Raw genomic sequence first — 15,109 nt, 5'->3', positions numbered from 1 at the left:
GACATGTATCATATGACCTCACTGATATGAGGAATTCTTAATCTCAGGAAACAAACTGAGGGTTGCTGGAGTGGTGGGGGGTGGGAGGGATTGGGTGGCTGGGTGATAGACATTGGGGAGGGTATGTGCTATGGTGAGCGCTGTGAATTGTACAAGACTGATGAATCACGGATCTGTACTTCTGAAACAAATAATGCAATATATGTTAAGAAAAAAAAAAGAAGATAGCAGGAGGGGAAGAATGAAGGGGAGTAAGTCGGAGGGGGAGACGGACCATTAGAGACGATGGACTCTGAAAAACAAACTGAGGGTTCTAGAGGGGAGGGGGGTGGGGAGATGGGTTAGCCTGGTGATGGGTATTAAAGAGGGCACATTCTGCGTGGAGCACTGGGTGTTATGCACAAACAATGAATCATGGAACACTACATCAAAAACTAATGATGTAATGTATGGTGATTAACATAACAATAAAAATTATTTTAAAAAATTACCCTTGCTTTGATCTCCTTAATAATAAAAACATAATAGAATGACAGAAAAAATTAAATAGCAAGAAGGGAAGAAATAATGTTGCTCAAATCAAGAAAAATTAACTGCCAATGAAAAAGAGCACCAAACTAAGAAATACAAATATGTTCACAAATAACTTCTAGATCCATATAACAAATTTAATGCATGTAGCATAAAGCATTTGATAATTCTTTGCTAGCTTTAATTGTATTATAATGTATAATACATTTTACCCATATTCATAATTTAAAAAGAACTCAGGTATATATCTTTGCAAAGTATCCTAATATTTTCTTGTATTTTGATATTTTAGACAGATAAACATAGACTGATGCAACTACATGTACATTAAAACCTAACCATGTTAAACAACAACAAAAAAAGAAACACCCAACATCATGAAAATTATTCATGGAAAAAAGAGAGTAATGTACGTATGAAGTAAATATACATTATCTTTGGATAGTAAGACTTTTTTACAGTTTGTAGCTTTCCAAATTTCTATTATTTTTATAATACAAATAAAAAGTGTCTGCAAAATGTGCTCAAATACATTATTGCCATCAAGTGTTAAATGGCAGCATGTTACCTTAGACGGGCAGTTTTTAGGCTGCAAAATAGAATGAACTAAATAATACAAATACAAACTTAAATCCCTCTATTTAAACTAAGTCTAACAAGAAAAGGAAAGTACTATTTGAAATAAAATAAGACTCAAGTTCTTACACAGCTAAACCCAGGTAAGTAAGTAATAGCTTTTAACCACTGACAGGAAAAAGAGAAAGAAACCACAAAATAATTTTCTAAAATCAACACTACTAAGTTATTATATGATATATACTCACACCCAAAAGAGGTATTATCAGAAGCCCTCAATCTAAAAAAAAATGTGCTCATAATATATATGTTGAGGTAAATCAATGTATAGATCTTAATTTACACTCAAAGAAATGCATTTTAAAGTAAAATATATCTAGATCATTTAAAAAAAAAGAAATGCATTTTAGCAGCTTTCAAAAAACAGTAAATACCTATGCAGCTAATAACATTTCTCATCTGAAAAGACGAATCTGGGGGAAGAGCACAAGAGGGACAAGAGAAAAACCACTCTGTAGCAGTACGAACTACAACACAGCTTAACATGAAGTATACAGTGGAGATGGAGTATCCTATTGCTCCTCAAACTACTGTTAAGAACTGGTCTGAGATTTCCAATCCAGCATAGAGAATGCAACAGACTTTAACAAAATACTGTTTAAAATAGTTTAACAAAGAGGCTATTAGACTGGGGAGCTCTCATGCCTTCAGCAGGGTACCCTAACTAAACAAATCAAATTCTAAAGCAGTCAGTGCACTTGAATCTAAGAAAACAAAACTCAAGAAAAACTAATCATCAATAGCCAAGCAGATTTCCTTGAATTAGAGAAAATGAACCTCAAGTAAAACTATTATAACCACCAAATAACTAAATTTTCCCCAACAAGGCAAACATTTATGTTATAGCCAATTAAATAATTTCTTTGCTCTGCTTCCCTGTCTTTTCTATAAAAACCTCTGCCCTAGGACCCACCTACAGAGCCACCCCTAACCATTTTCAGATTTGGTGCTATCCCACTGGAATCGCTGTTTGTTCGAATAAACTTCTCAAAATTTATCATTTTACAATACCATTAAAAAACACTAGAAAATGGGGCCCCTGGGTGGCTCAGTTGGTTGCCTTCGGCTCAGGTCATGATCCCAAGGTCCTGGGATCAAGCCCCACATCGGGCTCCTTGCTCAGCAGGGAGCCTGCTTCTCCCCTGCCTGCCACTCCCCCTGCTTGTGCTTGCTCTCTCCTTCTCTGTGTGTCAAAAAAATAAAATCTTTTTAAAAAAATTAAAAAAAAAACACTGGAAATGAAATAAAACAAACATACAAAATACAAGTCCAAATGTTTTTAATTATTATTGAACTTGATAAAATTAGTAATTTGATGACTACTATACAAGTTTTAAACACTGTTTCTATACTGACTTGTGTTAGAGAACCAATAAGCAAGCATTTTGAGTACTCCCAGGCTAGAGTCTGGCCCACTGACACCTTCCTCTAGCCTCTTGCTCCAAAGCCCTAAATGGACATTCAGAGGAAGCCCCAAGGCTCAGGGAAGCACTGCAAACACAATGCTTGAAACATGTCACCTCATGCATGGCTGACCACCAAGGCCCATTAGTTGTGTGAGATAAGCCATCTGCAAATCCATTCTATCAAGATTTCTCTTCTACTAACTTTTTCCTATTAACTTAAAAAAAATGGCATGTGGAAATTATGTACTTGGTGAAATGAGTTTCTCATCTCAAATCTAGAAAAAACAGAACATAAAACCAACAGCTGGGTAAGTATTTGCTACATTTTGATCTAGCATTCATTTAACCCCTTCAACATATTTCTTTGGTTAACATCAGGTACTGGATTTATATTAAAAGTAGAAAAATATATCAAGCAAATAAATATGCTTCAGTCAGAAATCATCAATGATTCACCCATTTCTAATCTTCCAAAAGTTTTCCATCACTAAAAATGATATGGCTTTCTAGGAATCCACATTAGAAATTGCTTTATTTACTCAATTTGAACAAGAAAGGATAACCTTGGATTTGAGCATAATCTGAACAAAGGTAAACAAGTGTGAAGGAACTGAACACCTGTTGACTTTATCTACTATTATTTCTCCAAATGTGAATGTTATGGTGCTACAAAGTCATTTCACCCAAGTAGGTCCACTATTTCATAAAATTATATTTAGTTTTCCTTTGGCTATAAGATTTCATCTCTGTCAGAAATATTCAGACAGATTTGTTTCTAATGAATAGACATTAGCATCTGGTAAAATTTCCGTTTTCCTCATTAAGAAAAATCCTGGGTGGTTCAGTCAGTTAATTGTCCAACTCTTGATTTCCACTCTCGGGGTTGTGAGATTGAGCCTTGCATCAGGCCCATGTGGGGCTCTGTATTCAGCAGAGAGTCTGCTTGAGATTCTCTTTCTCCCTCTCCCTCTGCCTCTCCCCCCAGCTCTCTCTCTCAAATAAATAGATAAATCTTTAAAAAGAAAGAGGGATGCCTGAAAGAAAGAAAGAAAGAAAGAGGGTGGCTCAGTTGGTTAAGCGTCTGTCTTGCCATGGACAAGTTACCGGATTTTTCTAGGCCTCAGTTTTTCTATTCAGGCCCTTCACAGGGATGTTGTAAAAGAAAAACGAGAAAGCATATAAAATGAATTAGAAATGTGAAGCCATACACTGAAGGTACCTGGTTAGAAATATAACTATGCTTTACACCCAGCTATTAGGGATTCACCCACAAGCAGCACCAAGTACCACAGATTGCTTACTACCACACTGAGAAATGACTTTCCAATTTTAGTTTCCATCTTCTGGAAGGCATAAACATTTCATTTTTAGAAGTGCCGTAGAAGGAAGAGGGAAGAGGGAAGAGGAAAAGCCACAAGTGAAAAAAAATTACTGAGGCAAAATGGTTGCCTGTTACAAGTCAAGGGGTTACTTGAGGTTCAAAGAGCAATACCAACCAAAACAAATGAAAATATTTATGTGCAACATCCCCATACATATCTGGGCTAAATTAGGAACCATCAATAGCAATTTAAAAGAACTTGCTAAAAAAAAAAAAAAAAAAAAAAGAACTTGCTACACCAATATAAAAACCAAAAAGAAAAAATAAGGCCAGAGACTACAAAATGTTACAAATATGCATGAAAAAAAGTAGCCACATATACACCTGAGTGCTCCTCCCACCCCCGAACCCTCCAACAAAACGGTAAGGTTGAGGAGGAAACAACAGGAATATGGCTTTGTTATATTCTCCCTTTAGATGGAGACACACTTGAACATCTCCTTCTAAGCAAGCAGGGAATACAGGATTAGATCTGTCAAAATGATGAGACGGAAGAACAGACAAAGAAGCTTGAAAACATGACTAAAAATGCAGAGTATATGCACATAACTGAGATGAGGTGAGTACTGGCAATTGTGCTACGTTAATGGACATTTAGACATACAACTTTTAATGATGTTATTAATGACTCTATTACACTGCTGTCAAAAATACATTTTAACCATTTCTATTATATAATACAATATGTCTGACATGTAGTTATACATTGAGAAAATAAAATCATCTACTGTCATTACTTTGTGTATCTAAGGACTTTAAAACTTACTAGATTCCACTGTCATCTGAAGCAAACTATCAATGACATTAGAGAGGAGTCCTTTACTGGATATTCGGAGATGATTTAGTATTACTGGAAGAGCTTGATACTCCAAAAACAAGACTTTTCCTTCATCTGCCTTCAAGTCCAAACAGAGAGAATCAAATGCCTGAGCCAGGTAGTCAGCTGAAAAACAGTACGTTAAATCAACTGCCATTATCAGTAATAGCTGGAAAGAAAAAAGGAAAGGAAAGGAAAAAGAAAGGAAAGGAAGAAAGAAAGAAAAAGAAAAAGAAATGAAAGGAAGGAAGGAAGGAAGGAAGGAAGGAAGAGAAAGAAGAAAGAAAGAAAGAAAGAAAGAAAGAAAGAAAGAAAGAAAGAAAGAAAGAGAAAGAGAAAGAAAGAAAGAAAGAAAGAAAGAAAGAAAGAAAGAAAGAGAAAGAAAGAAAGAAAGAGGGAGAGGGAGAGGGAGGGAGAGAGAGAGAGAGAGAGAGAGAGAGAGAGAGAAAGAAAGAAAGAAAGAAAGAAAGAAAGAAAGAAAGAAAGAAAGAAAGAAAGAAAGAAAGAAAGAAAAAGAAAGAGAAAGAAAGAGAGAGAAAAGAAAGAAAGAAAAAGAAAAAGAAAGAAAGAAAGAAAGAAAGAAAGAAAGAAAGAAAGAAAGAAAGAAAGAAAGAAAAGAAAGAAAGAAAGAAAAGAAAGAGAGGGAGAGAGAGAGAAAGAAAGAAAGAAAGAAAGAAAAGGAAAGAAAGAACAAACCATCACTTAAATTTAAAAGGGAAACAAAAATTAAATGACCAGGGAGATCACTGGCTAAATTTAGAATCTGTTAGAACCCAAATGCTTGAAAACGAGGAGAGAAGAGAAATTACACCATGATGGGGTAAATTTCGTTCATATTTTAACACCAAAATAACAATAAATTCCATTTCTTTTTTATTACAAGAAAACAGTTGATGTTTAATATAAAGACCATAGTAATATTTATTTTTCATATTTGATAACTACCATATGCTTCCAAAAGTGTTTTTATCTTTACCCAGCTTTTGAGATATTTTTTGTTACTAAGTGTTTACCTACTTCAAAATGTAACTTTATGCAAACTTTTAAAGGAGGATTTTTGTCTCTTAATAAAGATCAAACAGCCATTCAAAGACAACTTCAGAGGACTAGATGTGCTCTAGTGTTACCTTTTGTGATATATCTGCCATTAACACAGCATGGTTTTGCCAAGGCCAATGTTATGATGGCACTGACTAGATCAGAATCCCTGGAGCTTTTTGAATTAGTGTTTTAGGTTCCTTTGTATAATACCCAGAAGTGGAATTGTTGTATCACCTGATAGTTTTATTTTTAATTTTTGTTGAACTCCACACTGTTTTCCATAGTGGCTCCATTTTCATTTCAATAGTTTTACCTTAGCCTAGACATGGAAACATGTATCTGTTACCTAAGTATATATTGATGGATGAATGGATAAATAAAATGTGGTATATATATTTAAAAAAAAGAATCCCTCGAACTTTCTTTTTTTTTCATATGGTAGTTCTATTTTTAATTTTTGGAAGAACCCCATCCTGTTTTCCATAGCAGCTATACCAATTTACATTCCCACCAATAGGGCATGAGGGTTCCCTTTTCTCCACATCTTTGCCTGGGACTTTCTTAAAGATGTTCCACAGACGACTGGAGAGCCTGTAAAACCAGGATTGAGAAGCACTAATTTAACCAGAATCAATGCAAATGAAATATTAAGATACTTATATCGTTACACTTCAATACACCAAACAACCCAAATCAGTACTCTTATAATTTTACATTGTGCTTTTAATTGTACAAGAATACTCCAGTTTCCTAAACTCTTTCAATATACTATTGAAAGGAATAAAAAAAAACTGTGCTGTTCAAACTAGTGAGTTAATTTTTCTTCTGAGATTTCTGTTTAAAGAAGGCTCGAAGGTACTTTGAAATACACTGAAAATATGACACAGAATCACCTCCATTAAAATTTACTATCTTCTGGCTGATGTGTTGCATTTCATCTTTGTTGTTTTAGCTTACATAAACTAAAGAAGTAATTTAAAAACTTAATTATTAAGAATAAGAAGCTGAGGATAACCTGTGTGAAATACCTATGAAAGAACTGAAATACATAAATATATATTAAAATATCTATGAAAGAATTTTGAGAAATTAAAATCTGTGCCTCAATCAATTTATAGTACATTCTATTCTTACTTTTGGTAGAATTTAGTTCAAAGAACACTGCCATTATTGTACTTAATATCTGTAATTAAATAAAACACTGCAAATAAATGTGTATTTAGGTTAAGCAAAGTTGCTAGATTCTGTTCAAGTTTGCCTTATTTGGAAACCCATGTTTATTTAGCAAACACTCAGTAGAAAAGTATAGATGAATCCTAAATTCAATTCTCCACAGAAACAAACGTTTTTATCAGTAGTGCCACCTACTGTATTTGGCACAGATTACTTCACTTCTCATTAATACATCATCTGAGATTAAACAGGCTAAATGCTACATGATACAGCAAATCTGTGAACTTAAAAAACTGTTCTTTATTAATTTGGGGAAGGGGAGATGGTATTTGGTGATTTTTAAGTTGCTTTACCTTTTAGGGAGAAATAAAAAAATTATATCATTATTTTAATTTCCCTAACAGTGAAGATTTTCTAAAATCAATACCAATTTAACTTCTAAGAGAATATTTTAAGAAATTTTAGTTATTAATTGTACCAAAACTGCTTGTTGTTTTAAGCAACAAGTGTTTGGTGGTTTATTATGAAGCAATACAAATCTAATGTATTTTTATGAGATCTAGCAGATCTCAATTCTTTTTTTTGCAGCTTCATGGTGGTTTTGGCCAAACTTCTTATTTAGTATTCCATAGTTGCTTAACACACACTTAAATGGTCTTATTGGGGGAGGGGAAAGAGGAGGTTCTTGTAGATTCCCAAGGAAATGTCAGAAAGGTAGCAGATCTCAATTCTGATCTCAAGTAAAACCAACTCTTAGAAGTTAAATAATACTAAATGTTTATGGTAATGTTAGCAGCTACCGCTTACTATAATGCCACACTCTTTGCTAAACCTTCACATTAATTCTCACTTAATCTTCAAAAAAAAATTGTGGTGAAACACAGAAAAGGGACCTGCCCAATGTCACATAGCTGGTGATGGGACTGAGACTCATCCTTAGTTATCTGACTGCAAAACTGAAGTTCTTAATCCTACATTGTTCCTGTTATTTGAGAATGGCAATAATTCCTACATTTCTTTAGGACTGAAGTATAAGTACATAATTTACAAAAATATATATCTGGATAAGTTGGGGGCCAAGTGTTGAGAGGGGCAGGACAACAGAACTAGCTCTGATGTACACAACTAAAAAGGAGAGAGAGTATATGTAATTAGACAAGAAATTTGTCCCTGAAACAATACTATCAGGGTAAGATTCTTACCTTTCAGTTCTCCTATCTTTACATAGATCAGACTAGTATGTACATACTGAAGGTTTTATTAATTAAAATGTTTTCACATTGACGGCCACATCTACATACTTAAAATTGTTAATGACATATAACATTCCATTGTCCTCATGATGATACTGTTAAAGGCCTGATTATTTAGGGTCAAGAAAAGATCTGAGTCCCTTACAAATGCCTGACCCTCAGTTTGCTCTTCTGTAAAAATGACAACACCATCTAAAGTTACTGTGGGGAATAAATTTGAAAAAAACAAATGAATGATTAGAAAAATGCCAACACTGCAAGAACTTATTTCCTTCTCTATTCCAATTGCAGGTCTGTCAATTATTTATCATTTATCATTAGACAGCACAAATCTTTTTTTTTAAGATTTTATTTATTTATTTGACAGAGAGTGAGACAGGAGAGAGGGAACATAAGCAGGGGGAGTGGGAGAGGGAGAAGCAGTTTTCCCCCTGAGCAGGGAGCCGGATGTGGGGCTCAATCCCAGGACCCTGGGATCATGACCTGAGCTGAAGGCAGACCCTTAACGACTGAACCACCCAGGCGCCCCAACATAATAAATCTTGTTAAAGGTTATGATACATTTTGGTGTCTCCTGTAAGCAGAATGTATTTCAAAAATGGTAAGCTACAATAAAAATTGTACCCTTTTTGACTCTTAACTATAGAGAACAAAGTGACGGTTACCTGAGGGGAGGTGGGTGGGGATAAGAGTGAAATAGGTGATGGGGATTAAGGAATGCAGTTGTCGAGATGAGCACTATCTATTCAATGGAAACCAAGTATTATATATATTTGGGTTATTAAGTATTTAGTATTATGTATATTACCTAACACATTTATCTATTTTCTCTTTACTTTTTATACTAAATTTATCAATCTTATAATGGATAACTTTCTTTTATAAAGAGGAAATATCTTCTTACCAGAGTTAAGGCAAGTCTGTTATTCTGATTTAAGATTTTTTCTTACGTGTAAATTTTTAGTTCTCCCAAATTTGCTACAGCACATAAGACAGTGTATCTTTTATTTTTCTCTATACTCATAATCATTTTTCCTAACTGTACTTAATGGATGTCTTTTTCCTTTTCTGGTTCTTTTACTTGGCTTACTTCGCTCTACCCCAAGATTATATAATGAGATCCACCACCTGCCTTTCAACCCTCAGCCTACTGAACCTCTAGGTACCTGATAATGAAGGAAGAAAACACAAGGCCAGGAAGGAATCAGTTCATCAGCTCTAGAATTTGATACCAATGTGAATTTCACCTTTTAGCCACTCACCTTTTTTAACATTAATTTTCTCTCCCTGAAAGTGTTCCTCAGGGTATTATGAACCTTCATAAGGTATTACAATGGCGCTTCATAAACTGTAAGATAGCATTTCCCAAATTGTTCTTCTCAGAAAATTAGTGCTATATATCACTCTTCTGAAAAGGATCTCAAGTTAAATAAGTTTGGGAAATGTTGCATATACTGTATTCTAGTTTTATAGATTCATAAAGCCCACTAGTAACGAAATTAAAGTATTGATGTTATTAAACTTTAGTTACTCCCAAATTTCTCAAATATTTTTAACTAAAGACCACAATAGTGAATTGAATGAAAACTAATCACAGATGTGTTTGTCATAAATGGAAAACTAGGGATGGTTTTACAACTTTAGAGAACCATATTGTTGCTTTATGTGCTTTGTTAATCAAAATTAGGAGAGGATCATGGGTGGTAATTTTTATACACCTTAAGACAATATGTAGCTTATTTTAAACACATTTTAGGATTTTAAAAATGTATTGTTTAGATTTTTAATAACATAACATTAATCATACTCATTCTGCCTGTTTGGTAATGATTTAACTAATTTTTAAATTTTGATTCCAGCTCTCAAAGTTTGTCTGAGGTCAAATTAGACCTAAAAGATCATTTTCTTTTTTTAAAAAATTTATTTATTTATTTTTAGAGAGAGAGAAAGCAGGGTGAGGGGCAGAGAGAGAGGGAGAATCTCAGACTCCCTGCTGAGCTTGGAGCCTGAAACAGGGCTCCATCTCATGACCCTGATATCAGGACCTGAGCCAAAACCAAGAGTCAGACACTCAACTGAATTAGCCACCCAGGTGCCCCGAGACCTAAGAGATTATTTTCAATCACCAATTTATGCACAAATACCTCTGGAATCTCCTATAGGATTTTTAAAAATAGTTTTAAGATATATTTCTAAATGAATTCTGAGTGGTTTCTCAGTTATTTCTTTTAAAAACTTTTAAAATTATTTCACAATCAGAAAAAGCACCTAAATAATTTTTTTAAAATTACAGGAAGAGCATCAATTATGTAGTCACGTATTTAGACAAAAGATAATAAACTTAAAGGTTTCTTAGAGTTTCTTAAAATAAATTAATGGGGAATATAGTCTAATTTTTCAACTTCCATTTTATGTACTAAAGTTATGATTCTACTTAAAAATATATACACTGTTCAGAAGTCATTTACTTCAGAAGTTATTTGCTTAGAAATTGGACAAAATTCATAACAAAAACAAATAAGACAGTTATGAAGTGACTAGGATGGGCAAGAGATACCACAATGTGAATTCTGGTTAGAAATTTTATTACCAATTATCACAAAGAGCTTAAAAATTCATTATTGTCAGTATAGAATGAATTGCAAACACACTATTAACTGACAACAGTTAAGTTGTAGAAAAACATGGTATGATGGGGGCACCTGGGTGGCTCAGAAGGTTAAGCATCTGACTCTTGATTTTGGCTCTGGTCATGATCTCAGGGTCATGGGATGGAGCCCTGTGTTAGGCTCCGAGCTCAGCAGGGAGTATGCTTGAGATTCTTCCTCTCCCTCTGCCCCTCTCCCTTGGCTTGCTCTCTTTTTCTCTCTAAAATAAAATAAATCTTTACCAAAAAAATGTTATAATTTGTATGTTTTTAAAAAAAGATCAAAAGTAATGCTGTCTTTTGAGAAGTTGATATAACACCATTTGAAGAGCAGCTGTGACCCCACCACATGTTTTCCTGTTGAATAACTCACTGGTCTTCTTGCATGCCATGCTCTTCCACAATTCCAAACTTTGGCTCATACTGTTCCCTCAGGAATGGCCTTCTTTATTTTCTGCCTATGAAATCCTACACATTCCTGACAGTCCAGCTCACATGCTAACTCCTTATACTAAATCCTCTCCTGATCCCCTAAATCATAACCACCAGAACTAATTTATCATCTCTCTTAAACAGAAGCACATTATTTAAACTTCTGTGTGGATAATTATAAGATGAAGCAGAAAGAAATATTTACAGTCTACTTACCCACCAGACTCTAAGGACTTTAAAAGCAGGTACTGTCTTATAATTCTTTCTACTTTCTTAAAAAAGTGACTTGCACAAGGAAGCAACCAAATTTACTAATTCACTATGTATAAATGAAGTGCAAATTGGACATTTCTGGACTTACTAGTCCTATTGCCCTATTTGATGTTTTAAAATTACTCATTATTATTATTATATATCATGATTGTTTCATTTTAACTTTAAAATTTTATTTTTTATTTTTTTAAACTAAAATACAGTTGATGTATAATGTTACAATAGTTTCAGGTGTACAAAACAGTTATTTGACATTTAAATACACTACAAAATGCTCAAGACAATACATTTAGATACCATCTGTCACCATACAAAGTCATTACAATATTACGGACTGTATTCCCTATGCTGTACTTTACATATGACTGACTGACTCCATTCATTCATTCATTCACTCACTCACTCATTCACTCATTCATTCATTCCAGTAGGCTCCACACCCAGGCCTAGCGTGTGGCTTGACTCATGACCCTGAGATCAAGACCTGACCTGAGATCAAGAGTAAGATACTTAACCGACTGAGTGACCCAGGTGCCCTAGATTTCATTGTTTTCTTTTTTTATGGCTGAGTGATATTCCTTTGTGTGTGTGTGTGCACCACATCTTTTTTAAAAATTTTTATTGTTATGTTAATCACCATACATTACATCATTAGTTCTTTTTTTTATTTTTTATTGTTATGTTAATCACCATATATTACATCATTAGTTTTTGGTGTAGTGTTCCATGATTCATTGTTTGTTCATAACACCCAGTGCTCCATGCAGAACGTGCCCTCCTCAATACCCATCACCAGGCTAACCCATCCCCCTACCCCCCTCCCCTCTAGAACCCTCACTTTGTTTTTCAGAGTCCATCATCTCTCATGGTTCGTCTCCCCCTCTGACATACTCCCCTTTTCTTCCTCTCCTGTTATCTTCTTTTTCTTTTTTCTTAAAATATGTTGCGTTATTTGTTTCAGAAGTACAGAACTGTGATTCAACAGTCTTGCACAATTCACAGCGCTCACCGTAGCACATACCCTCCCCAATGTCTATCACCCAGCCACCCAATCCCTCCCACCCCCAACCACTCCAGTAACACTCAGTTTCTTTCCTGATTAAGAATTCCTCATATCAGTGAGGTCATGTGATACATGTCTTTCTCTGATTGACTTATTTCACTCAGCATAACACCCTCCAGTTCCATCCACGTCATTGCAAATGGCAAGATCTCATTCCTTTTGATGGCTGCATAATATTCCATTGTGTATATATACCACCTCTTCTTTATCCATTCATCTGTCGATGGGCATCTTGGCTCTTTCCACAGTTTGGCTATGGTGGACATTGCTGCTATAAACATTGGGGTACACGTACCCCTTCGGGTCCCTACATTTGTATCTTTGTGGTAAATACCCAGTAGTGCAATTGCTGGATCGAACGGTAGCTCTAATTTCAACTGTCTGAGGAACCTCCATACTGTTTTCCAGAGGGGTTGCACCAGCTTGCATTCCCACCAACAGTGTAGGAGGGTTCCCCTTTCTCCACATCCCCGCCAACATCTGTCGTTCCCTGACTTGTTAATTTTAGCCATTCTGACGGGTGTGAGGTGGTATCTCATTGAGGTTTTGATTTGGATTTCCCTGATGCCGAGCGATGTTGAGCACTTTTTCATGTGCCTGTTGGCCATTTGGATGTCTTCTTTGGAGAAATGTCTGTTCATGTCTTCTGCCCATTTCTTGATTGGATTATTTGTTCTTTGGGTGTTGAGTTTGATAAGTTCTTTATAGATTTTGGATACTAGCCCTTTATCTGATATGTCATTTGCAAATATTTTCTCCCATTCTGTCGGTTGTCTTTTGGTTTTGTGGACTGTTTCTTTTGCTGTGCAAAAGCTTTTTATCTTGATGAAATCCCAATAGTTCATTTTTGCCCTGGCTTCCCGTGCCTTTGGCGATGTTTCTAGGAAGAAGTTGCTGCGGCTAAGGTCAAAAACGTTGCTACCTGTGTTCTCCTTTAGGATTTTGATGGACTCCTGTCTCACGTTTAGGTCTTTCAACCATTTGGAGTCTATTTTTGTGTGTGGTGTAAGGAAATGGTCCAGTTTCATTCTTCTGCATGTGGCTGTCCAATTTTCCCAACACCATTTGTTGAAGAGACTGTCTCTTTTCCATTGGACATTCTTTCCTGCTTTGTCAAAGATAAGTTGACCATAGAGTTGAGGGTCCATTTCTGGGCTCTCGATTCTGTTCCATTGATCGATGTGTCTGTTTTTGTGCCAGTACCATACTGTCTTGATGATGACAGCTTTGTAATAGAGCTGGAAGTCCGGAATTGTGATGCCGCCAGCTTTGCTTTTCTTTTTCAGTATTCCTCTGGCTATTCGGGGTCTCTTCTGGTTCCATACAAATTTTAGGATGATTTGTTCCATTTCTTTGAAAAAAGTGGATGGTATTTTGATGGGGATTGCATTGAATGTGTAGATTGCTCTAGGTAGCATTGACATCTTCACAATGTTGATTCTCCCAATCCATGAGCATGGAACGTTTTTCCATTTCTTTGTGTCTTCTTCAATTTCTTTCATGAGTATTCTATAGTTTTCTGAGTACAGATCCTTTGCCTCTTTGGTTAGATTTATTCCTAGGTATCTAATGGTTTTGGGTGCAATTGTAAATGGGATCGACTCCTTGATTTGTCTCTCTTCTGTCTTGTTGTTGGTGTATAGGAATGCCACTGATTTCTGTGCATTGATTTTATACATCATTAGTTTTTGATGTAGTGTTCCATGATTCATTGCTTGTGCATAACACCCAGTGCTCCACGCAGAACGTGCCCTCTTTAATACCCATCACCAGGCTAACCCATCCCCCCACCCCCCTCCCCTCTAGAACCCTCAGTTTGTTTTTCAGAGTCCATCGTCTCTCAAGGTTCGTCTCCCCCTCCGACTTACTCCCCTTCATTCTTCCCCTCCTGCTATCTTCTTTTTTTTTTCTCTTAACATATATTGCATTGTTTCAGAAGTACAGATCTGTGATTCAACAGTCTTGCACAATTCACAGCGCTCACCATAGCACATACCCTCCCCAATGTCTATCACCCAGCCACCCAATCCCTCCCACCCCCCAACACTCCAGCAACCCTGTTTGTTTCCTGAGGTTAAAAATTCCTCATATCAGTGAGGTCATATGATACATGTCTTTCTCTGATTGACTTATTTCACTCAGCATAACACCCTCCAGTTCCATCCACGTCGTTGCCAATGGCAAGATCTCATTCCTTTTCATGGCTGCATAATATTCCATTGTGTATATATACCACATCTTCTTTATCCATTCATCTGTCGATGGACATCTTGGCTCTTTCCACAGTTTGGCTATTGTGGACATTGCTGCTATAAACATCGGGGTGCATGTACCCCTTGGGATCCCTACATTTGTATCTTTGGGGTAAATACCCAGTAGTGCAATTGCTGGATCGTATGGTAGCTCTATTTTCAACTGTTTGAGGAACCTCCATACTGTTTTCCAGAGTGGTTGCA

General features: G+C 35.7%; 1 protein-coding gene across 11 annotated transcripts in view; it reads right to left on the bottom strand.

Annotated features, from left to right (window-relative positions):
- Positions 1-15,109, bottom strand: part of CCDC138 (coiled-coil domain containing 138) — a 147,613-nt gene that overhangs the window by 29,001 nt on the left and 103,503 nt on the right. For 9 of the 11 annotated variants that reach the window (XM_027622050.1, XM_027622052.1, XM_027622056.1 and 6 more), the window contains one exon: positions 4,721-4,897. The exons of the other annotated variants lie outside the window; for them this stretch is intronic. In XM_027622050.1, the coding sequence (XP_027477851.1) occupies positions 4,721-4,897 (177 nt within the window). The remainder of the gene's footprint in view (positions 1-4,720; positions 4,898-15,109) is intronic. 11 annotated transcript variants of the gene reach the window in all.

Source organism: Zalophus californianus, chromosome 8 (assembly GCF_009762305.2).
Source record: "Zalophus californianus isolate mZalCal1 chromosome 8, mZalCal1.pri.v2, whole genome shotgun sequence".
NCBI lineage: Eukaryota > Metazoa > Chordata > Mammalia > Carnivora > Otariidae > Zalophus > Zalophus californianus.
The sequence above is the reverse complement of the archived record's forward strand: the minus strand, read 5'-3'. Positions and strand labels throughout refer to the sequence as shown.